General features: G+C 38.2%; 2 protein-coding genes, 1 long non-coding RNA gene and 1 pseudogene across 10 annotated transcripts; 1 reads left to right on the forward strand and 3 right to left on the reverse strand.

Moving 5' to 3' along the window:
- Positions 1 to 1,736: 1,736 nt before the first annotated feature.
- On the reverse strand, positions 1,737 to 13,776 carry LOC126599389 (40S ribosomal protein S14-like). 2 transcript variants are annotated; one of them, XM_050265762.1, is made up of 7 exons: positions 13,709 to 13,776; positions 12,607 to 12,766; positions 12,069 to 12,479; positions 11,932 to 11,977; positions 11,501 to 11,586; positions 2,349 to 2,478; positions 1,737 to 2,049 (listed from the first exon to the last, which is right to left on the reverse strand). In XM_050265762.1, exons 3-7 carry the CDS (start codon positions 12,147 to 12,149, stop codon positions 1,982 to 1,984), a joined length of 411 nt encoding a protein of 136 aa, XP_050121719.1. In that variant the 5' UTR covers positions 12,150 to 12,479; positions 12,607 to 12,766; positions 13,709 to 13,776; the 3' UTR covers positions 1,737 to 1,981. The 2 variants fall into 2 exon arrangements, with proteins under 2 accessions (XP_050121719.1, XP_050121718.1); XM_050265761.1 differs by lacking the exon at positions 13,709 to 13,776 and adding an exon at positions 13,033 to 13,135.
- Positions 2,774 to 11,368, forward strand: LOC126599390 (uncharacterized). 7 transcript variants are annotated; one of them, XR_007615104.1, is made up of 14 exons: positions 2,774 to 3,315; positions 3,815 to 3,909; positions 4,434 to 4,553; positions 4,673 to 5,144; positions 5,495 to 5,591; positions 5,832 to 5,875; positions 6,698 to 6,843; positions 7,226 to 7,266; positions 7,640 to 7,748; positions 8,490 to 8,601; positions 9,042 to 9,310; positions 9,767 to 9,825; positions 10,151 to 10,414; positions 10,636 to 11,199. It is a non-coding gene; the product is annotated as an uncharacterized LOC126599390 (long non-coding RNA). The 7 variants fall into 7 exon arrangements; XR_007615101.1 differs by lacking the exon at positions 5,495 to 5,591 and having other exon boundaries at positions 2,777 to 3,315; positions 4,425 to 4,553; XR_007615102.1 differs by lacking the exon at positions 5,495 to 5,591 and having other exon boundaries at positions 2,777 to 3,315; positions 7,226 to 7,278.
- A 649-nt stretch (positions 13,777 to 14,425) lies between the features above and the next one.
- Positions 14,426 to 18,551, reverse strand: LOC126599388 (DNA-directed RNA polymerase III subunit 2). Its single transcript, XM_050265760.1, has 3 exons — positions 18,349 to 18,551; positions 18,143 to 18,251; positions 14,426 to 17,980 (listed from the first exon to the last, which is right to left on the reverse strand). The coding sequence occupies exons 1-3, from the start codon at positions 18,399 to 18,401 to the stop codon at positions 14,648 to 14,650; spliced, it is 3,495 nt and encodes a 1,164-aa protein (XP_050121717.1). The 5' UTR covers positions 18,402 to 18,551; the 3' UTR covers positions 14,426 to 14,647.
- A 740-nt stretch (positions 18,552 to 19,291) lies between these two features.
- On the reverse strand, positions 19,292 to 21,905 carry LOC126600235 (uncharacterized; annotated as a pseudogene).
- Between the last annotated feature and the right edge of the window lie 3,220 nt (positions 21,906 to 25,125).

Genomic DNA, 25,125 nt, shown 5'->3' on the forward strand with positions numbered 1-25,125 from the left:
CTCCTCTTCTCCCCGCAGCACTGAAGAGATACAATATTATGATTTCCAATATTATGATTATTCATATATGAACCCTAGTCTGGAAAATTATATCATGGTTTGATTTTTGTATAGTTGGAATGTAATTGCATAAAATCGTAAAACTATCTCCATATCTCAAAATATAGGAAATCGTATCATAAAGAGGGAATGCTCCTCCTCAATCGTTGCATCCTTCTTAAATATATATTTTGCAAGAAATCATGATATTTAGTTGGAGGGTAAGATCTTGAATGTAGGTAAAGGTTCTTGTTTCGTCTATAGAGACAAAATTGAATAAATAAGTATACTTACACATGAATAGTGATGCAAAGGTCATCTTAAGTTTCCGTGCCACCTTTTTGACATTTTATGTATTGTAATAATGATTCAAGTCTCCTGTATAATAAATGACGAAGATATTAACAAACGATGGTAGATGCATTTATCTCTTTTATGAATATGCATATTCTCCTCTATCTTCATTAATTGCATTCATATAATTATGATATGTATACATTTCGTTCATAATTTTGTGATGCAATCAATGAAGAACAAGGAAGAGAAGACAACAGTTGTATCCTTATCTACCCAATGTTTTTTACCATATTCTGAAGCTTCGTAAAGCAATATATATAAATAAGGTAAACCTATTGCATATCTTAAATTAAATAATATTAAATTAGATACATAATTTAAGATTTATCACAGCATTCCAGCATCATTTATTAATATGTTTATAACTCATTATTCAGGAGCTTTGGATTATTATTGCTATGCATCAAAGTAAAAAAAAAAGGGTGTGATATCCACACACCCCTTTTTACTTCTTCCACACCTTTTTAATTTTCAGTCGTCGGATCGGATGAATTGAAGAAGATCAACGGACAAAAATTAACAAGGGGTGTGTGAGAAGTAAAAAGGGATGTGTGGATAGCACACCCAAAAAAAAAATAGGCACACAAACGTAGGGATGACCTTTGCATCACTTCTCATATGCAAGTGTGTGTGTGTGTGTGTATTCAACCTTGACTCTGTAGGCAAAACAAGCGAAGTTACCCATATTCAAGATCTTACTCTCCAACTAATTGAAAAGGCGAAACATCCCTACACCTTCAAGCCCCTAATCAGATATCATAATTTTTTTTACAAAATATATATTTAGAAAGGGTGCAATGACTGAAGAGGAGCATTCCCTCTTTATGCATATTCTATATTTTGGGATACAGAAATGATTTATGGTTTTGTACAAATATATTCTGACCATATAAAATCTAAATTGATGGTTTACTTTCCCAGACTAGCGGCTCATATAATCCTATATTGTTTAAGACATAACAAAGGCAGCCAGGGAAAACCAGAGAGAAGGCATGCAAACAGTAAAGTGAAGAATAAAGGTGAAAAAAGAATGTCGAAACAAAGCCAGCAAGAAAAACAAGAATCCAGTTAGGACATAACAAGGGCAGCAAGAAAAAAAGGAAATTTCTGGGGTTGGGGTTTTTACAGTCACTGTTGTAAAATGGCCTCAGGTATATATGTATCAAAAAGTTAGGGTTTCAGTTATTTTCATATATACATAGGCATGAGACAATGCATGACCGTTACCGTGTATACGTGTCATGTAGGTTGGTATCATAACACTTGCGTCTACTAAGTTGCTGCATGTCATGATAAATATGGTGACTGAAACTTTTCAGGTCTACCAGAAACAAAACACAGAACCCAAGTACTAGATTTTAAACCATATATAGATAACAAGAATACCATCATTTGTTCTGTGTAAAGCTCGAATGATAATCGTCAACCAAACTAAATTCTACTTGTTTTTCCGGCAAATAATCTAACTAGGTTCAAAACTACGTCTGGGTTGATGGAATGGCTGATGATAAAATTTTGATCCAAAATCATAATATCTCCCAAACCACCGCAGCAGCAGAAAACCACACAATTGAAGGCGAGTTAATCACAACCTTCTTCCCCTTCTACCACCCTTTCTACGAGTGCTGTCGGTGGGAATTGGAGTCGCATCCTCTGTCAAAACAGAAAAAGAAAAAAAAATATCAAGAACTGCAAAATAACTGTTCTCAGGACTGAACGTTACAAACAACCACCCGAATACTCTTTTTTTATAAGAAAACAACCAAAAATATTTAACTTGAAGGAAACGAAGTTCCATAATCACCAAACATCACTCCCCAAGTCTAAATTGTCTAGGTATCACGAGTGGAACAACACACATTTAATATGAGAGTGGGAGTAAATGAAAAAGGATGTTGATGCATTGTAAATTTATCAAGACCACAGAGAGGTGAAAGGGCAAAGGAGATTACCAATGCGACCAATTCTCATGCCAGAACGAGCAAGGGCTCTGAGTGCTGATTGGGTGCCTGGACCAGGAGTCTTGGTCTTGTTCCCTCCAGTAGCCCGGAGCTTTATATGTAGAGCAGTAATGCCAAGCTCCTACGATATCAGTCACCAAAACAAATTATTACTTATTCTAAAGTAGGGGGGAGGGCAGGCACTATTCACCTTTGTTTTGATTTTGCTTTATTTACAACAATGCCAGCCGAATGTGGCTGGGTTGGGGGGTGATTCTCAAAAATTCAGAGGGTGATTTTGTCTTTTGAGTTCAATTCCTCCCCCCTCGATTTTGCTTTATTTACAACACAACCGTGGGATTTGGGGCTGGGTTGGAACGTAGTTATTAAATGTTAGGAGGGTAATTTTGTCCTGTGCATTTGAGACGGATTGGGGTGGGTTTGGGTTTGCTGTCATTCAGTGCAGGTTTCGGGGATGGCAGGCCATGCTTCCTCTGAGAGATGGATAGAGACAGACGGAGCGAGAGAGAGAGAGGGAGAGGAAGGAGTGGGGATCTCAGCACCATTGCTGCAGATCCTCGATTTCATGAGTGGGAGTGATGTTTAGAGATTTTTTTCCCACTTTTTGAGGGACGGATGGACAGGGAGAGAGATAGGGCAGAGAGCATGCTGTGCGTTTTTTGGGGTTAACGGGTTACCCCACGGGGTTGGTGAGCAGAGGATGTCTGAGGGAGGTATGGGAGAGGAGAGGGTTTTCGGTTTTGTCCTCTGATTCAACAGGTAAAACACTGTTAAGAAATTATTGTTCATTGTTTGTTTCCCATTTGCTTTGTTAAAACTGTGATTGACATTTTTTTGCTTCCTAAAACCAAAACCACTCAAACTGGCCTTCATTTCTGTAACACGAGAGCTTCGGTGAGATGGAGGAGAGGAGCAGGGAGATGGGCTCGAGTCCGCGAACGGCGGAAGAGGTGTTCAGGTTTGATAATTTTCGCACTTTCTTGAATCGATTCAGTGAATTTTTTTTTTATAAATTACTCAGTTTTGGGTTTGAATCTTTATCTGGAAATCCAAAACGAAAAAACTGTGCTCTGCAACACGATTGACGATTTCGATGTCGGCTTCGTGAGATCTCGTCGATCTTTGCTCCCAATTTCTGTAAATTTGGGGTTTCTTGGGGTATAATGTTTTCAAACTCTGTTACTTATTGGATGTGAAGATCTAATTCAATTTGGTGATTAATATAATTAGATTGTATTAAAATTTTCATGATTTTGTAGAATTTTACGTTTTAATTTGTGGGTTTTGGAGAATTCTTCATTAAATTTCTGGGTTTTTTTTATGTGAGATTTAGTTAATTTTTGTAGCTTTTGTAAAATCCTTCGATTAACTTTTTTTGTTTTGTTCTCTTTTCGTATTAGCAAGTTATGGAACCAACTAAAGATCAATTAACTTATAACTGATTCTTCTCTCTTCAGGTTCATGGATTGTTAAGCAGAGTGTGGGAAAGAAAGGGTGCCTCACTGGTTAGGCACTTGAAATCAATTATTTCCATCGGAAGAACTACTTGGAGGTAATGTTGAAGAAATAATTATTAAATTACATTAAAAATTGTAACTTGCGTTTTGATATTCTATTACTCCACATGCTAAATCTGCTTGGACATTGAATGATGGAGGAGTTGGTTTCTTTTTTACTTAGGGTGTGTGGGATGAGATTTAAATGTGTGCCTCTCATGATTTGCATAAACATAACTTGGATATGAAAGTATAAGATATCATGAATCATATGTTATTTTCTAATTTGGATACATTATGTGAATTATTGCTTCTTTGGAAAAGATTAAGGAATGTGGGTTCATCATGGGATTTAAGTTTTAACAATACAACTTCTTAAAATTGAGTAAATGCTCGCATTTGATAGAACCTTGAAGATGGATTTTCAGGTTCAAATTTTGGTTGTGTATTGGTACTGTGGAGTGTTTACTTTTATTTTATTTGTGTGTATGTTTGGGAATGAGGTATCTGAAAATTTTGGAGAAAAATTAGCGGCTATTGTTTACTTGCAAAGTCTGTAACTTTCTTTAAGCTTTTGCAGTACGTTTGGGAGCAAGCTGAAATTGATATCATTAAGCACAAGACAAGAATAAGCCTCCATTTCCATCTCCTAAAAGCAGCATAAGAAAATTAAACAAGCATTTTCATACAGCTGGAGGCTGTAAGTTGTTTATGTTTTTCCAATTATTACTTATTTGATAATATTTTGTTTTTCTGGTTTCACTCTATTTACGGACTTAACATTCACTAAGGATTTCGGCTGGGCATTTTTCTTTTCAGATTTAGTTGTATGGGCTTTTGCGGGTTTGGGCTGTGACTGGGTTGGTGGGTTTTGTTTGTGGTTGGGTTTTTCGGATGGATGGCGCCACGGGCAGGCCTAGCCTGCAACGATGCCAGCGAGAAGAGATGGGAGGTGTCGTGTGATGCGAGAGAGAAGAGAGAGAGGAGGAGTCGTCCTATGGCAGAGAAGAGAGAGGGGTCGTGCGATGCCAGAGAGAAGAGAGAGCAGGACTCCTGGAAGGAAAAATTGGAGGAGAGAGGGAGGGGTAGGATGAGCAATGCAATAGGTAGGGCTGCCCGGAATTTGGGTTTTGTTTTTTCTCGGTGAGGTATGCTTAGAGAAGCGGTGAGGCATGAAGGGACGCCTAAACCGAGGGTTGGTTTCAGAGATTTGGTTCCAGCTGGAAGCTATCTCTGCAAGCATTGATGAGGATTTCTCCCAACTGGCAGCTTCAATTCCTTTCAAAGCTAGGTGTCCTTTTTGAACCAAATTTTCCCTTATTTCACTGCTTCTGGTTTGAACTTGCTTAGGAACCTGTTTTTTTTTCCTGCTTTTTTTTTCTGTCTGGTTCTGGTTCGGTTATTCAACTTTTAGTTGGGAGTGCAAGATATGTTTTTAAATTATTAAATTGGGACAGAAAAACAGATATTTTGGCTGCTTTCTTCATTGTCTGATAATACCACTTCCTCTTCATTTCTCTTTTTCTTCCTGTTGTGTTGGTCTTTCAGTGTTATAGCTTCTCTGCAGAAATCAAACTGTATGCAATTTGCCCCTTTTTGTTCATTACCCTATTATTTGTTTCCCCTTTCTGTGGTTCGCAGCGACTGTGATCATTCCTAACAAATGTATGGAGCTGTGTTCTTTTTGGTGGGGAATTATGGTTGGTGATGTTAACAATGGATCGAGTCTTTCTGTTTGGTATGATTATATCGTTGAACAAGCATGGTTTTAAAGTGGATGCAGATGACAATTTTGTTTGCACGAGAAAATGGTTGAGTTAGTGGTTTTTAATCGTTTAATTGTTGTGCCTTTGCTATGATCCCTGTTCCAGCGGTGTTTGATTGGCGCAAATAGATTTTCATTGTTATTTCTTAGCTGTTATTGTCGTTGCTGTTCTGTGAGTTAGTGTTAATGGCTTTGCTGTGTTGCGATTTTCAGGAACTTGGATCATTGGACAGAGAACTTGCCCTTTGGCTTTTGAGGTATATTTATTTGCGGTTGTTACGGTGGAATGTGCAATCGTTATGTCTTAAGTTGAGCCTGGTTCTTTAATAAAAACAACCAAATGTATTGACTTTTGCATGTGTTTTGCGTGAGAACACCAAGTTGTGATGTGTTCGTTGTTGTAAACATTATCAGCAACTTTGGCTTTTCATGTGTTCGCATGATAAAAATGGCTAATATATTGAGTTTGAAAATAAGGGTTTGGGGTTCACTGTCTTTCCATGTGTATAATTTTACCCCTTTTTCGTTTCTTTATAATTTCAATTATCTTTCAGCAACCTAATCACTAAGCTTATTAAATTCATTGACCAGGTGATTTTGGATTCAATCCAGAAGTTCCTAATTCTCAGATTGTGTTGTATGTTCTTTTGTGGTAGTGAGATTGGTAAATCATTGCATTTTACTAAAGTATTTGACTTGCGTGTTCTGAACTTTTGAGCTCATTTCGTCTCTAAAATGTCCTCTTGGAGCTCTTACTGTGATCGTTCTTCTATTTCTTTTATTCAAAATGTTTTACATTTCTCATTTAATTGGTGTGCCATTCCCTACTTCAGTTTGTATGTTTTTTTTATTTTTCGGTTATCATTTGCCATCTCGCTTCAGTTTAAGTGGTCCTTTCACCTTAGTTTATTAGACCACAGCAGATGTTATTATGAGACCATTATATTGTAATTGATTCTGATGACGGAGGTTTATCGGAGATGAAGGCTAATGCTTAAGCTTTCAGTGGTTAATATCTCTTGAAACTTTTGATTTCATTTATCTTATTGACCTTTTCTCTCTTTTTTTTCTCTCAACAGTTGGGATGAATGGGTAGGGTTGGATCGTCTGATGAAAAACACTGACGAGAATAAGAAGAAGCATGAGTACCTCAACCAGAAACAGAGAACAGACAAGAATGCAAAGCTAATACACACAAAACATACTAAACTAAGAAGTTATCATGGTTGGGTTTATCATCTTTTAACATTTCCTTTGTTGTTGCCCAATCATGAAATTTGGATTTATTCTTGAATGTTAGATGTAGGGTGTGTAATTCTGGCATGTGACATGAACCATCCTATTTTTGGGCGAGCTTTGAGGTTTAACGGTCATACCCTTCATAGGGGTAAATATAATGGATATGGGATACTGAAAAAGTAACAATGTAGTTAACTAATTTACCAACATGCATTCTTCATTTATGATCATAACTTGAATACGGTTCTTGAATTAGGATGCCAAGAGGTTAGGTACTGAAAATATATCCTGTTTTATTAACTTCTCTTGCAATTTGAAAGTGTATATAATCTGCATTGTTCTTACTGTTGGTATGAAATTATGTGCAGCATCAAGAGGGAAGAAGCGAAAGAATGACTCTGTCTGTAAGGTATACCTCCAGGTCATTATACATATCTCTCTGTTCATATTATTTCCTTTTCATTCTTGCTAAATTATTGGGTTATTATATTTGTGTACAAATATTAGTGTATTTGTTAATTGGATTTCGATAATTGGAGTTCAAATATTACATTGTTATAGAGATACCAATTTCTCATATGATTGCAATTTGAAAGTAGATATGTGTTATCTGATTTAATCACAAAATTTGTATCCCTTTAGCTAATAGTACGTTCATTTGCTGAACTGGGTTGGCTTTAGTTTTAGGTTTTATTATGCGGTATGCAATTGGTCAGTTCTTCAACATGTTCTCAATTTAGAACGAGAGAAACTAATGATTCTTCTGAATGAAAATGTTTCAGATGGGTTTCTGTAATGCGAATTTCGTGAGGTTCATAACACTGATTTGATTCTCTCATAAGAAAGGATCTCCTCTCTGGCTTTCTGGGCCAAGTTGTCGAAGCTCTCTCTGTAAGTAATTTCTCACCCTTTTCTTCATATTTACCCCCATCGTAGTAAAATCGGATTTCTTTGGTTAAATTGATTGCGCCAATCAGTTCATTTGCTTTCAATTTCTTAATTCTCTGCTTGGTTGCTGGGAAAGTGTGGGCAAAATGATTTAAATTTACTTCCTTTCATGTTTTCAACTTCAATCTTCGTAGTAATTGTACCTAAATGAGCGGACTTTTGTTACAGTTTTTGTGGAATTCCATCTTCTATCTGTTATCTGATTGATCTAATTGATTTAAAATGTATATAAAAAGTGACTTGATTTTTGTTTTTTGCTCTGTTGACTTCTGAACTGTTTAATTGGATTCATTATCGAAAAAGCTGATTTTTTATTATATTTATTTATTTATTTTTAAAGAAAAATGATTCTTGAAAACACAATGTTGATGGGTTTTTATTGCCCATCTCAAAGACTGATAAATTCACTTTTGGGGGAACATGCCTAGCACTTTTTTTCCTGTGCTGATTTGAGCTGCAAATGTATGAGGGTTGGTCTGAATTGACGAGCATAGATTTTGCGTAAGCAAATGTATACTAATTTAGGATTTTGAGCATTGTGGTGGTATGATCTCATGATAAAATGACCAAGAATATATGATTTTTTATTCTTTTGATTCAGTATCATGACTCAGTTGCAAAGCACTAAACATTGTAGTTAAATACTTGCATGCTAATGGTTTGGTGTAATGGTAACTCATTTAGAGAGAGAAAGTGGCAGCAGTAGTGGGGAAGGAAGAAGGACCATTCATGTTTCTGTTATCATTTCTGCCATTCGAAGCTCTGGGGTTTGGCTTTGGCTCCGTTAGCTGTTGAGGTAATTATTAATTTTTTTTTTCAGTATTCGGTGAGTTTGATCATATGGGTTTCACTACTCAACCCTTCTCTACCATTACGAACAGGTTGACTTTTTAGGGTGGGTAATTTTGTGGTTTGAAAATTATGTGTTAGAAGTGTTAAGTTTGGGCTTAGAAATGGGTTTTCTGTTAAAATTTCATTTTTGTGATTTTGGGGGTTTTGTTTCAAGCAATCTCATCCTTTTAATCGGACTTTTTCCAAATTTTATTGGTGGGTGTTGGGTGCTTTTGAATTTGGTGAAATTTGTGATTTGTCAGTGCTTCAATGGTGTTTTGGAATGATTGGTATTTTGGTGTCAAATGCAACTAATTATGCGGATCTTAAATTGTAGATATCTAAGAGTGACAAATGCAACTAATTATGTGGATCTTAATTTGATGATTCATTTCTTTCACTCAGTTTGTCACGAAATGAGTTCAACCATGGATTCGTATACATTGAAGTCCACATCAGATTTGCCTGCTCTCTGACCTGATTGAGTGAGGGAGGAGGGATAGAGCGCAGAGAGAATATGACGGAAATTGAGGAGGAAGCCCATGCTTGCAGAGAGTTAGTGAGATCTGAAGCCCATGCCTGGATGAACTCATTTAATTTGAGCACACAGAGCTCAAATCTGGTGTTCAAAAATAAGGCGGAGGCCACGAAGTTCTCAAATCCAAGATGAAAAGGTATAATCCACGCCTTTGCAACTATTTGTGTCCTTGATATATATATATATATATATGCCATTAGTTGTTAATTATATTTTTGGTCTGTGTCTATTCCCTCTATTCTCATCCTCCCCTCCCGCATCCCATCTTTGTCGTTGCCCATATTCTTCTCTGTGAATCAATGTCAATGTTTAATTTTCATGGGCGGTGCAAAAAAATTTTGGACTTTTTGTGATCCCACAACCCCACCCCCACATATAATTGGCTTTAAAGGGTTATGGGTTCTATTCTTTTATTATTTGTTTCTCTCTTTTGGACCAAAAGGGAGATTCTGTTCATTATTTAAAAGTATTATTAATTTTTTTTAGAAATTTGAAAGATTGTTTCAAACATTGATATATAAAAGCAGTGCAGTTTGGCTTTATTTCTTCTGATATATTCTCTTTCTTGCTCTCTTCAAAAATCCCACAACAGTGTTTAGAGTTGGAGGCTTTTGCTCTGTTGGGTTTTTTTCCAATAACAAGGGCCGAAAGGTATTCCCTTTTCATATTCTTCTCTCCCAATTTCTTTAGGGTTAATTCAATTTTCTTATGCTATTTGCAGTGGTGCTTTTTAGGGTTTAACTATTTGATTTCACAGATTCATTACAGACACAGTAAATAGTACATTTTAAATTCGTATTTCATAACTTGGTTGCTTGATAACAGAGTAAATAGTTACATTTTAAATTCGTATTTCATAACACAGTAAATAGTTACATTTTAAGTCGTCGGCTCTGTATCCTTTTTGTGCAGTTTTGTTTTAATCTCATAATCTATGTTTCTTTATCTCAATCACCAATGGTATCTGGTTTGCAAGAAATTGAGGATAGGATAAGAGAACTGGAAGTGAGCCTGGTGCGAGAGGGTCTTATCTCAAAGACTCAGAGAAGGCTGAGATGTATAAGAAGCACAAGGAAATCCCTGAGGTTTATACTGTTGAGAGGTTGGCTAAGGATTATAGGATTATGAGGCAGAGAGTGCATGCTATTCTTTGGCTTAAAGAGCTTGAGGAGGAAGAGGAGAAAAAGCTTGGTCGTCCTTTAGATGATTCTGTTGAGCTCCTGCTTGACACCTGCCCAGAGTAAGATATCAATTCACAAGCATTACTTCTATTATATACAATGGGTCCTGTAGTTCTAATAATTTTGTAATGATATCAATATTCTGTGCATACTTCATACTGATGGTAAAGGTTTCCTGCTGCGTTAATTGTAGTCGCAAATTTATAAGCTTAGTGGTGCTTGGCTGATCTAATAGCCAGATTTTATTTCTCATAGTGCATAACTCCTTTCCTCTTTTCAGATTTTTTAATTCTCATGACCGCGAATTCCACATGGTATCCCTTACCTACAAACCTGATTTCAAGGTTATGTCAGAGGGTTGGGACAGTACCACCGGAGATTTGGATGAAGTTCATTGTGAAATCTCAAAGAAAGAAAATGAAATGCTCTATCAAGAGTTTGTCCAGAGAATGAACTTCAACAAAATGAAAGAAAGTTCCATAATCCTAACTTTTCCATGAGAAAAGAAAGCAATCCAACATTGATAATTAAGAAAAAAGCATAGTTCTATACTGCTATTATTAGTGTTACTGTTACGTCTCTCATTATTATTAGCTTTTCTTTCTCTTTGTTCATATTTTTGTCTTCGAGGATGAATCATTGGAAGCATATATGTTTTTGCATCATGCTTTTCTTTTTCCCACTAAAGTGGCATCAATAGTTATTGTATTTCTCCTCTGCATACCTCTTTATACGAACAACTGATGGACTTTGCGGTGTACAAGCAAACTGGTTATGAGAGTATTAAGTGGGTTTCTGTAAGACAAGGTGATAGATTAGCAAGTCTTAACTCAGTTTCTTCCTACTAATTGTGCAATGTCTTTACATGTTAGCTTAGTTGAATGTATATAAAAGTCAAGTTGTTTATCTTATCGACCTCATTCACTTATGTGCCCCTTTGTTCATTCATGATTGTGTTGAATTTATTCAAGTTTAATGTGTTTTATTCATGTAGTTACGCCTGAAACAGTGGTTCCCGCCGCAACGCGCGGGCTTATTATCTAGTTAATTCTATTATTACAACTCAGAAATAGAAGCCAAAGACGGATGTAAATCATATAACTCGGTCTGAAATAAAAATCATTTAAATAAAAGGGCTGGTAAACCTTGCAGCGTTGAGAAACATCCTGAGCGGCAAGCATAGCTGCATAAGGCGATGATTCATCCCTATCAGCTTTCACCTTCATACCACCTGAAATTGGGGAAAAAATGGGTAATGATGGCAACAGCAGTGGAATAATCAAAAGAAAATCATCTTCCAACAGAGTATGACAGGACAATAATGCCAAGAGTCCACAACAGAACCGAAGCATCAAGAAACGGTCACTTCTATTCATCACAATTATGGAAGGGGAACGGTTTAAGAAGAGCGCCAATGCGCCATCATACATTAACATCACTAAGCTTCCGTAACATAGCTTTACAATCAACTACAAATATCCGAATTTACTGTGGAGCGCATCCAACCATGCAGTTGCAAATCAAAAAATACCGAAAACTATTTCAAGTAACAACTGAGAGATGTCGAAAAACATACCGGTGATGCGCACAAGAGTCTCCCTACCGGACAAGTCAGTCACATGCTGCAATTAGAAAGCAATAATTTCGCATATAAATTCAACTACAAATGAAAATGGTAAATTACATTCGAAAAGATAAAAATATGGCACTTACAATGAAGGTATCATTAAATGAGGCAAAAATATGAGTAACACCGAAGGCATGTTCTCCGTTGTTGAATCCCACATCGGCCATATAAAAAGAAAAGTAATAGTTTAAATATCATAACCCCACTCTAACTAAAATCGAGACATTTTTTGATAAAACCCCACACCTGACGGATTGTGCAGATGATAATTACCAAGTTGGGGCAATATCGGTGTTGTTGGAGGTGGGCCGTATGGCCCGTCTCTCTGATAATTCTACATGGTATCAGAGCCAGGGAATGGGCCTGTATTGTACTGCCATGTGATAGTGGGTCCCCTTGGCCCCGCGCGATGATGGTGGGTCCCTTGGCCCGCGTGTAGGGTGAGTCCCCTTAGCTCTACGTGGTTGCCGATGTGTGAATCTCTCACGTGTGACCCACTAATTGGGTCCCACGTGAAGAGGTGTGTTGAATCCCACATCGGCCATACAAAAAGAAAAGTAATAGTTTAAATATCCTAGCCCCACTTTAACTAAAACCGATATCTTTTGTAATAAAACCCCATACCTGACGGATTGTGCGAGTGGTAATTACCAAGTTGGGGACAATATCAGTGTTGTTAGAAGTGGACCGTATGGCCCGTCTCTCTGATAATTCTACATCCGTCACGGAGCACAGGTCCAAGAGTAACATTATACTCCTTGGGCTCCCTGGTCTTCTTCCTCGACTAAACCAATCGAAAAATTCAAATAAAAAGATATAATCAACACCAAATAAAATTATAAAACAGCAGCTCAATATTTTCAATAAATCTACAAATCCAAACAGTGTTAGTCTACTCCAATCGATAATTCGTAATGTGTTTGGTTGGCGAGAAAATTTGGAGGGAAAAAATGAGTATTTTCTGATCATATTTTACTTTCAATTACTCGGCAACCACAGAATGTAAACTGCCTAAAAACACAGAAGAAAGAGAGAGAGAGGGAGGGTTACCATGGCTGCGAGTAAATGATTTGGTTAGACGTCTCAGACTATTTAGAACGACGACAACGCTCAGACAGGCTCTCAGAGCTTCCAGAAAACCCCGCCGGCGTAAATCAGTCGCGAAGTTTTATAGCTAGGGTTTTGCTTTGGGGTACTAAAATGACCTTATTGCCATTTTTAAAGTACTCACACTGGGCTATTTAAATGACTTCATTGCCCTTTTTACAGAATTCGCAAGCGAGTGGTGAATGACATGATTGCCCTTTTAAAAGTACACTAGTTACCAATTTCGGCAACGGGAGTGATGAAAAGACATAAAAATTATCTATTTTCTGTTTAAGTAAAAGTCGAGAACTAGACGGGTCTAGCCGGACGCCTAAACAGGTTCAGGCCTTCATAATTTTTATTTAACGCCTAAAGATTAATTTTGGCGGTAGCCAGCCAATAATGAGTCTGTTTCCTAACAAGTGGGGGTAGGTCGATGATCACGGAACTACCTTGGCCTTCAATCGATAATTCGTAATGTGTTTGGTTGGCAAGAAAATTTGGAGGGAAAAATGAGTATTTTCTGATCATATTTTACTTTCAATTTCTCGGCAACCACAGACTGTAAACGGCCTAAAAACACAGAAGAGAGAGAGAGAGAGAGAGAGAGAGAGAGAGAGAGAGAGAGAGGGAGGGTTACCATGGCTGCGAGTAAATGATTTGGTTAGACGTCTCAGATTATTCAGAACGACGACGACGCTCAGGCAGGCTCTCAGAGCTTCTAGAAAACCCCGCCGATGTAAATTAGTCGCTAAGTTTTATAGCTAAGGCTTTGATTTGGGGTACTAAAATGACCTTATTGCCCTTTTTAAAGTACTCACACTGGGCTATTTAAATGACATGATTGCCCTTACCAATTTCGGCAGGAATGTGATATCCACACACCTCATTTTACTTCTCACACACATTTTTAATTTTCGACCGTCGGATCAGATGAATTGAAGAAAATCAATGGACATAAATCATCAAGGGATGTGTGAGAAGTAAAATGGAATGTGTGGATAGCACATCCCTTTCGGCAATGGAAGTGATGAAAAGACATGAAAATTATCTATTTTCTGTTTAAGTGAAAGTCGAGAATTAAGCTGGTCTAGCCAGGCGCCTAGACAGGCCTTCATAATATTTTTTAAACCCATAGAGATTAATTTGGCGGTCGCCAGCCGATAAGGACTCTTTGTTTCCTAACAGGTGGAGTCAGGTCGATGATCACGGAACTAGTCATTTATCTATCATAAATCCTCGGAAATGCCCATCTCCATGACGAGTAATGTGAAAGAATACTTTGGTGCACATGCACAGTCGTCGAGTACATGAATAGTTTTAAACAATGAAATGGATGACTTCTCTATACCCTGTATACTTCATGTTGTTTTTATTTGATACGATGATAATATCACAAAAGAAATTAACAAAAATAATACTGAAATGTTGGTTCTTCCTTTGCAATGGATATGCTAACAAAAAAAAAAAAAAAAAATCCATCACCTTCGAATAAGTGTCCAAGGAAGTTCTGCAAGATTGACTGGCAGTTTGTACGTTGCAGACTCCGCGGTGTCAAGAGAAGCCATAACCTATAACTTCATTCCTTTTCAAGCTCTTCCGGTTTTATGCGAGGAACAATGTTCATCGACTGGAGTTCTTGAATCAAGAGCTTGCAAGCATACGGCATCTTTGCAGTATACATTTTATCCCCAGTTTTGCACGAGGAACAAATTCCAGTTTTCAGCTTATGGCTGTAATATCCCAACAAACCACACTCTTTGCAAACATGAACTTCAAAAGGATCACTCGACAGCATCAGGCGCTCATAAAGCAGCATACTAGCACCATAAGCAATCAAACAATCACGCTCCATTTCTCCAACTCGTAGTCCTCCATTACGGGCTTTTCCCTCGGTAGGTTGCCTAGTTAGACTGACTCGAGGACCACTACCCCGTGCATGCATTTTATCTAGAACCATATGCTTTAACTTCTGGTAGTAAATTGGTCCCATGAATATATATGCCTGTAAAGGGCAGCCTGTGATACCTGAGTAAATCAAGTCCTTGCCATCGTAGCTAAACCCCATCCTCACAAGCGTTTCACTTATATCTTCAACCTTGTCTGCATGACCACTTGGTTCACCAAAGGCACTGCCATAATGAAACCTGCCACATGACACTCCTTCTTTGCTCCCAAGAAGTTCTATCATCTTGCCTACAGTCATTCGACTTGGAAACCCATGAGGGTTCATAATTAAATCAGGGCAAATGCCACGTTCTGAAAAAGGGAAATCTTCCTGCTGGACAATGGTACCACAAACACCTTTCTGCCCATGTCTGCTACTGAACTTGTCACCAACTTCCGGTCTACGAGTATGGCGAATTAAGAACTTGGAACATAAATTATTATGTTTATCAGAAGAGAGGGTCACTTTGTCAACCACACAAGATTCTCCATGAGGTCCCTTGTAAGACACTGGAGCATTTCCATATGGAATATTTAGTTGGCTTGGGGAAATCTGCGGCCCCCTCGTCACTTGAGGAACCTGTTTATTCATTAGAATGTCATTATTTCTAATAATTTCTCCAGGTGCAGCAAGTCCATCATTGTCCAGCGCCCGCATCCTTCCAGCATCAGTTCCATCCCTATAGGGCCTTGCTATTCTGTCGCGTGCATCATTTTCATATTTTTGAAGCGTGCCAGAAAATTTTTTCATTAGAATACAGCGACCAAAACCACGATCCAGAGATGCCTTGTTCATGACTATTGCATCCTCTATGTCATAGCCACTATAGCTCATCACAGCAACAGTTGCATTTTGCCCGGCTCCAAGTTTATCAAAGCCCACCAACTCAATTGTCTTCGTTGTCAATAATGGCCGTTGAGGATACACCAGAAGGTAAAGCATGTCCATTCTTTGTAGCTGATTATAAGCAATATTTCCCATTGCTTGCTTTCCCATAGCACACTGGTACGTATTTCTAGGCGACTGATTGTGATGAGGATATGGAATTAGCCCAGCAATAACACCTAAGATGGTGAAAGGCTCTATTTCAATATGGGTTGTTTCTGTTGTCGCCTCATTTTCATATAGAGCAATCAGAGCATTGTTCTCCTCATTAACATCAAGATACTCAATCAGCCCATCAGTTAAAAAATCATTAAAAGTGCGTACTCCATCCTTCAACTCCTGCATATGATGTTCTTTGACCCTTGGTACGCCCTTGTCAGCAATAACTAGTGGACGACAAACTCGACCACCATCAGAGGCAATGTAAACACTACGCTGTTTCTCATTGACGAAGACACTTACAAACTCCCCAATCTTTCCAGCTCTACGCAACTTTCTCAATGCATTGGCAAAGTGATGTGGCTTCTTATGCTTTCCAAGGATGTTTCCATTGAAGAAAACCAGAAAAGAATATGGTGAGTGAACCTCCTCGGCTGATAGTATTTCCAGGCCTTCAATACCCAAACACTTGCACAGAGACATTAATGGGCCCTCCTCTTCATCAGTTGTCACATGAGCCATCAAAGACAAGTTTTTAACCAGTCCACATTGCTCACCTTCTGGAGTGTCACAAGGGCAAAGCATTCCCCACTGGCTAGGTTGCAAGGCTCTAGGTCCACTTACTTTTCGTGTCTTCTCAAATTGTGGCTTGACTCTGGTCATATGGCCCAGACACCCTATGTAGGATAACCTAAATAGGACCTGTGACATACCTTTACTGTCCATTTTGAACCGTTTTATGTTGAAGTTTCCGGTGGATAAGGTCCTTTCTAGCCCATTTGTAATTCTATCACTCGTAAGCTGCTGTGCAAAGTCAAAAGCGCTACTCCTGCTACGCTTTGATAATATATTGTCTCCTATCTTTTTAATATCAGTAATCATCGTCTTGAACAGATCCTCAAATAGAAGAGAGATTAACTGACCAGACAACTCAATCCGCTTGTTACCAACATAATCCTTGTCATCCATTGCATCTTTATTTAAAACTGCATCCATTATGCGTCTCAACATTACAGCAACATATACACATTTAGGACGAAAATCATTCTGACACATAACATTTGCAAGAAACACATCTCGAAGAAGTTTCATCACTCTAGCACTATCCTTCTCGGATGAAGAACCAGAAAAATTAAACCGCTTCAGCTTTGACTCAAGGTAGTCCAAGGCTTGCTCTTGTGTGTATATACCTTCCTTTGCACAATCCTCCAAAGATGGCATTAGCAAGGCACCATACCGCGGATCTCTACCAACCATCTGCACAACTTCTTGATCACCCGTCATTCCCAAAGCCTTCATGACCACCATAATAGGAATCTTCTTGGCAAATTGGTTAAGTATCAAATAGATCCTCTGATTTTCCATCTGAATAACGGTTTTACTTTTGATTCTCTCTGAGCTGCTTGTAACAGATGCATTAAAGTTCCCTTTCTTGTCCATATCAATGATAATCCTGTTTTTTGAGAGTTGTTCCTGCATCAAAAGCACCTTCTCATTCCCTTTGATGATAAAATATCCTCCAGGATCCAGGGGGCACTCGCCCAGTTTTGCAAGCTCGGCTTCATTTTTCCCCAGTAGAGTACAGCAGCAACTCTGTAACATAATAGGCATTCTCCCAATAGTCACACCTTTCCTCTCAACTTTCTCCTTCCGATCATGACTTCCTCGAATGTACACTATATCAACCTTTATCGGTGCAGCATACGTCATATCAGATAAGCGGCATGTATTGGGAGAAATATCATCAGTTTTACCCATTGACATCACCGAGGCCTTATCGACATAGATATCTTTGAACTCGAGATAAATAGTTGGATCGATCTCCGACTCAATCCGATTATTGGCACGAACAATTTTCTTGATTCCCGTGTTCACAAAGTAATTAAACGAGTCTAAGTGCTGCTTTACCAACCCCCTCACCTACAGTACAATAAAAATTCCATCTTTCTTAAATTCCAACGAATCAAAAATACTAAAAACAACAACAGTAGCAATGATGACAAGAACAACAAGCAGGGTAGCAACTTTTTAATTAAAATTTAAATGAATACGTGGATGGTAATAGTAGTTTAAAGTTGAAACCTTCAGAAATTCCGGGACGAGCGCGAATTTGTCCTTGGCGGATTTGATAGGAGCGGCGAGGAATTCCATATCAATGGCTGACTGAGGAGCTTGCCTTGCATTTGTAAACCTAATTCGAAAAATGAAATGAAAAATCGAAAATTGGAATCCAACTAAAACCCCAAACCCTGAACTGAAACCAGTTACCAGTTTAAGAGAGAGAGTACCGTTGCTTGTCGTTGCCAGGAGGGTCGACGGAAGAGTCCAGGGCGACGCCCATGGCCAATTGCTAGGGTTTCTTGAAAGGGTTTTGGATGTGTCTGCAGCTGTTTTACAGAGACAAGAAACAGGGGGAAGAAAGAAACGCTAGGGTTTATTTACATCTTTTACATCCTCCGCACCAACGAAAATGGAAAATGCAAATTGTAATTTCATGCTGGCTATTGGCTACTGCACTTTAGTAGTATTACAAGTGGAATATCTCATATTTGATTCTCGTCAAGGGTAAAGTTAAATTATATTATTATGATAATGTAATTGTAAGCTTAACACATTTTATCATTTTTTAATGTAGATATTATCGTTTTTTCAAAAAAAAAAAATCATGTAGGTGGCATACCTTTTTCTATTTCACACACATTTTTGTTAATTTTTTTATTAATTTTATTCGATTTATTTGATTCAAAGGTTAAAAATTAAGATGAATATGTGAGAGCTAAAAATCGTGCATGAACAACACCAAATTATATTTTTTACCCTTTTCTCTTTGTCGGAAATTTCTTAAATGGTGGAGACCAAGAAATGTAAATTATTATCTTCGTAGAAAAATATAAATAAAAGAGTGTATTTACATGAAAAATATAGATTTGGCATTTTGCATCTCCTGTTCGAGATGCTCTTTAAATTGAATGTGGAACGACAAATTAATATATTAACCATATTTTACAGATAATTTTGTACTAAGGAATATTAAACAACGTCATTATCGTGTAACACCTTTAATAATTGTATCGTGTTCGAGTTTCGAAAACATGACCTGACTATTATGTGTCGCGTTTGTGCCAACGCTAACAGCTCATGGCCATGAATTGCCACTCGTAATTGTAAGCATTTACAACCATACTATTACCCGTAAATTAGTAACACTACACAACATGTCACACTAAAAAATGAAAAATGGATCAATAGCATTGCCAATTTGCCATCTTCAACCAACAACTGATACAATTGTATAATGTAGGTCCACATGATATCCAAAAACCAGAACAGAGAAGCCCAAATGAGACACAAATGATTTATTACAAATGAACAATTGAAACACTAAGAATTACCAATGATATCTGCACAACATATCTTCTGTGGCAGATAAATTAAACCCGATACAGTTGAAGGCCGAAGGGATGAAAGCTTAGGTGCCACAATCTCAAGGAGACCTTTTGGATTGTTGACGTGAACCCAATGGCCGGACTTGGGAAGAACATGAGCTGAAACCTTCCCCTCTGATCCATCTGCTTCGCGAGTGGCAAGGTTTTCGAGTTGTTGAATTGCATCTTGGTCCCAACGATTACTGTCCTCAGCGCGCACAACAGCTATCTCCATATCTTGCGGGGGGTGCTCCAACAGAGGCCAATAACACTTTTCCCTGCAATGTTTTACATTCATAGAAGATAAAGAGGTAAGAGGGAAGGAAACAGATTTTCATTGTTTTCTACTTCAAATTAGTCTCGAAAGTAATCAGGTATATACTGGAAAGAATTGAACATCTGGACAGCAACGTCAAGATTGAACGCCCATGTCAAATGATCTCCGTGTTTCTTGAGGTTGCTGCCTATCCATTGTGACGATGATTTCGAGAACCCGAGTTCAAGCAAATGATTCATGAGCCACCTTAAATGAAGAACCAGATTTATTGCATCAAGAAATTCGAAATACGATGATGATCATGCATAGGATAATTTTGTAATTCCGCTATGCAACTAAACTGGACTCTGATTAACGTTTAACAAAGTAAAGATACTGAATCCAAGGCTCTTGCTTGAGTGAAGCAATTTGAGGGTAGAGAAGGCGTTTGAATGATTAATAAAGCATCTGAATAAATTTAAAGGTTGATGGGATATAGCCATCTTTGAAGGAATTAGCATACGGACAAAGTACACTAGAACTCCACTAGACCTACTCCTGAACTATTAACCCCATGATAGCGCGCACAGTTACACACTACAGCACCTATGTACACACAAAAATCAAATAACTCATCGTAAGGAGAAAGAGGTTTTACTTTCGCGAGGGAACTGGTGAAGGTAGACTCCGCAATGTGTGCAAAACCTTCTCAAGTTCCCTATTTTCAGGGTTCACTTCTCCTGGAACGGAATCCAACAACCACAGCTGTTCTGGACCGCAGAGAAAAACAGAAGGGATTCATGCTAGAATGTCAAACCAGTCTAATAATCCTTCCTATAGTTTCAACTTCATTAGATAACACGCATCAGAAGCAGTACTTGCTTTTAAACCTAACCAGAGAAACTAAGCATGATTCATGCAACAGATAAACCCCGATTACGAACAGATACATACAAGTGTTGGTATGACAGCTTTCAGCATTCATAAGTTGAAGAAGCAGAGTGGTCCACAGTCGCATACATGGTGTCCCAGTTTGGAAACGCTTGACCAAAAAGAACTTCCGCTTATATGGACTTTTGTTGAAAGCGTTTTTATTAGAAGGAAATCTACATTTTACATACAAATTCTAGTGCTTCCTAGGAAAGGACTTGGAACTTACAAGTACCTACAGAAGAAAGTATGTGCTAGTTGCTTCTGTAGAAAAGTATTTACAAGTTGTTGTCTATCCCAGAAGCACTTTAACTTTCTATGCCAAACGTTGCTAGAAGTGCTTTTGGTTATTTTAAAGTGCTCAGCTATTATGAAAAACACTTATGTTTGCAGTTGCTTCTGGAATGGCTAAAAGTGTAACCAAAAGCGCTTTTGAGTACATTTGGCATGAAACTTAATAAACATTTCGACGTGTTCATGGTAAAAGCTGCAGATGCAGACCCAAACTAGTATTTTATGAAGCTCTAAGCAATTTTAGCACAAAGAGAAAGAGGGGGCAAAGTGTAACCTGCTTGGGCAACTTAGCAGAATCACCATAGTCACCACGAGCACAACTTTGTGCAAATTGCAGAGCAACCTTCCCGCCAAAGGAGTGGCCGAGAACAACATCCGGCCAGCCCCAACCTTGAGTCCGAATCAAATTAGCCAAATCTTGAGCCGAATTGACCAAATCGTGAGGCGGGTTCAGACCTTCGAGCTCCGCCGACCTCCCATGGTTCCTCAAATCCACAAGCACCATTCTCCAACCTGCAATTCGAATTTTGTGTTTACAAAAATAGGGAAATGAAAAGAAAGAGAGAGAAAGAGAGAGAGAGAGAGAGATAGACCAGATGGGTCGGGAGATTGGAGAGGAGGGTGCGGGAGAAAGATCGCCAGGTTCTGGCGGAGCCCAGAAGGCCGTGGAGGACGAAAGCGGTGGTGCGGTAGGGTTGTGGGTCGGCGAAGGGTCGGAGCTCTTCGTAAGCTAGCGTTTGCAATGGCCGTCGTGAGATAACGAATCGGGTCAGGAGGGCACGAAGACCCGGTTTGCTTCCGACGGTTCGCGCCATGGGGAATTTTGACACATCCGATTTTCACTTTTCCGTTATTCCGTTTGGGGAGCGATGATTCCGATTTTCACTTTACATCCTGGTCCTTAAAATTCTGTTCAATTTTCATTTTAGTCCTTTCAGTTAACTAAGAGCAATTCCACCAGAGTGGATTTTGCCCAGGACCCAGGAGAAAAACAGGGCCAGCACCCTGTCAATCAAGTCCACCCCTTCATGTTGACTGGTACCCAGCCTGAGCTGGGCAAGAGCCCAGCCCAAAAGAGACTGAGACAGAAGCCGGGGAGTTGGTCTGGCGCGTGCGCTTCACGCAGGTGTGGCGCGAGTGCCCGACAAGGTTTCAGAGCACGGGCCCGCGTGCAGGCGCACTCAGTCCCCCCCCCCCCCGAGTTGGCGACGTGGCTTCCCTTATGCCGTTGGATTTCCAACGGCTAGTTTTCTAGACCGTTGGATTTCCAACGGTAAAAAAAAATTTAAATTTTACTTTTAAAATAGACCGTTGGATCAAAGATCAACGGTCCAGGTTTTTTTTACAAAAAGTAAATAAATAAAAAAAAGCCCAACGGTCATAAATATGACCGTTGGCCACGTGGCAACTCCCTAGCTCTTGGATTTGAATATTTTTCAAATCCAACGGTTCAAATTAATTAACTATATTAAAATTCATTAAAAATTATTAAAAAATACAGAAAAATTATTAAAAAATACAGAAAATTTAAAAAAAAATTACAGAAAATTTTGAAAAATGTTAATTTTTTTCCTATAAATACCTAACCCTCATCTTCTACCTTTACACCACATTTCAATATTTTCTACACTTTCTATACTATCTACATTTCAATATTTTCTACACTTTAAGAGAAAAAAATGTCTTCGTGGAAGCTCATTGAAGATGTTACGTTGTGTGAATGTTGGGTTCACACTACTCATGATCCAATTACGGGTAATGAGATGGATAAGCGAGAAATGTGGAGTAAAATTACAAAAGCGTTTTGCGATGTACATGGAGAAAACGCCAGAACTAGTCAAGGTCTCCAAGGTCGTTGGAAAAAACTCAACGCATCCTTTACTTGTTGGAAAAACGTCATCTCTCATGCTTCCGGTAACCTCCGTAGTGGGAAAAGTTTAGCGGATCAGGTGACAATATTTTTATTTATTTATATGCATTCCACTCACATTAATATTTTGATTTATTTAATTTCGTATGTAATTTTTATGTTATTTCTTATGTAATTTTTATGTAATTTTTATTTAATTTCTTATGTCACTTTTATGTAATTTATATGCATTCCACCCGTATCAATATTTTGAATTTATTTATTTGTGTTACACCCGCATTTTTTAACACTATGTTATCCCACATTTTTATAGACACTACAAGCTCAAGCATTCTACAATTCAAAGAACGGGAACAAATCATTCACTAGATGGGAATGTTGGCAAATTGTCAAAGATTGCCCTAAATATAAAATTGTGGCAACTGGTCCAGAAGTTGTCATGCACGGTATGGGTCTACATAGTTCTCCAGAACTAGACATGGCCGAACAAGAAGCCGACACATTTCAAGACACGGAAGGGATGCCTGAACAAAGTGCCCGAGACTCAACCGACTCGTCAGTCCCTCAGGCCCATAGGTAAAAAGGCGTCAAAGAAAAAAGGTAGTTCTTACAAGAATGACTACACTAAATATATGGAGGAACTTGCTCGCCAAGGTGAACTGAACATGGCACGAGAAAAGGTTAGAGATGAGGAAAAAGTTGCTGCTATGGCAGCAATATTAGCAGCTACTGAGGCTAGTGATGCGGCGGCTAAGAGACAAAGAGAAATAGTTAATCGAGAGAACGAGCTGGTTAGAGAAGCGCTTCATCGAGAAAATGAATTGCTTCGAGAAGAAATGATGGCTCAAGCAGATCGTGACACTATGAGCAAGTCTCTAGTAGGACTGTCTCCGAATTCTAAATATTTTTGGACATCGGAAAAAAGAGATGTCATGCGAAGGAGGCGTGCAAGAGATGCGGAAACAAGTCAAGAGGGTTCTAGCTACTTTTGTGACAACCAAGATCCTAGCACCACATATCCTAACTCGAGAGACTTTGTATAATTTTTATGTAATTTTTATGTTTTTTCTTTCTTTTTTCTTTTGAACTTTATTTAATTTCTTATGTAATTTCTTATAATTTTTTTCTTTTTTTTAGGTTTGAACTTTATTTAATTTCTTATGTAATTTTTATGTTATTTCTTATGTAATTTTTAAAACTTTATTTATTTTTATTTAATTTATTATGCAATTTGAATGTAATTCTTTATTTATTTTTAAAACTTTATTTCTTTTGTACTTTATTTAAACACATGAAATAAGATTACATAAACTCACCAAATAAATTTAAAAACAAAACACACTACATAGAATTACATAAACTCACCAAATAAATAGAATTACATAAACTCACCAAATAAACTTAAAAACAAAACACACTACATAGAATTACATAAACTCACCAAATAAACTTAAAAACAAAACACACTACATAGAATTACATAAACTTAAAAAAAAATACAATTTATTCTTCAACCACAAGCCTCATTCTAATTATCTTCGCCTTCTGCAATCCTCACTGATGCTCAATCAAGTCATTCTGGCGGGTTACGTGCCAGTATGGCTCTTGCACATTAGTGTACCGCTGAACGATCAATTCATTGTAACGTCCATCGCGTTCCAACGGCTCGTGTTGCACTGGATCTTCGGTCCCATCATGAGCACAATAGATACGTGTTCTTGAGTTGTTCATCGGATCCGGCTCATATTCATCGACGGCATCATAATCATACTCATCTTCAACAATCATGTTGTGGAGAATAATACACGTCATCATGATGGATCGAAGAGCCTCGACATCAAACATTCTAGCTGCAGCCTTGATAATCGCCCAACGAGCTTGCAGGATACCAAAACAACGCTCGACATCCTTCCTACACCCTTCTTGACATTTTGCAAAGTGTTTTTCCTTTTCAGTCTGTGGATGTGGCACTGTTTTGACAAATGTTGACCACCTTGGGTAAATGTCATCTGCAAGGTAGTATGATCCCTCGTATTGGGTACCATTAATGGTATATGTGCATCTCGGCGAGTTTCCTTGCAGCAGTTCGTCGAACACTGGGGATTGGGCAAGGACATTTAAGTCATTCTGAGCTCCTGGAACATCAAAAAAAGCATGCCAAATCCATGTATCAAATGAAGCCACCGCTTCCAAAATGATGTTTTTGGCTCATTTTCTGTTGCCATATGCTCCTTGCCACGCACTTGGATAGTTTTTCCAAGTCCAATGCATGCAGTCCATGCTTCCAATC

This window comes from Malus sylvestris, chromosome 14, assembly GCF_916048215.2.
Source record: "Malus sylvestris chromosome 14, drMalSylv7.2, whole genome shotgun sequence".
Taxonomy (NCBI): Eukaryota; Viridiplantae; Streptophyta; class Magnoliopsida; order Rosales; family Rosaceae; genus Malus; species Malus sylvestris.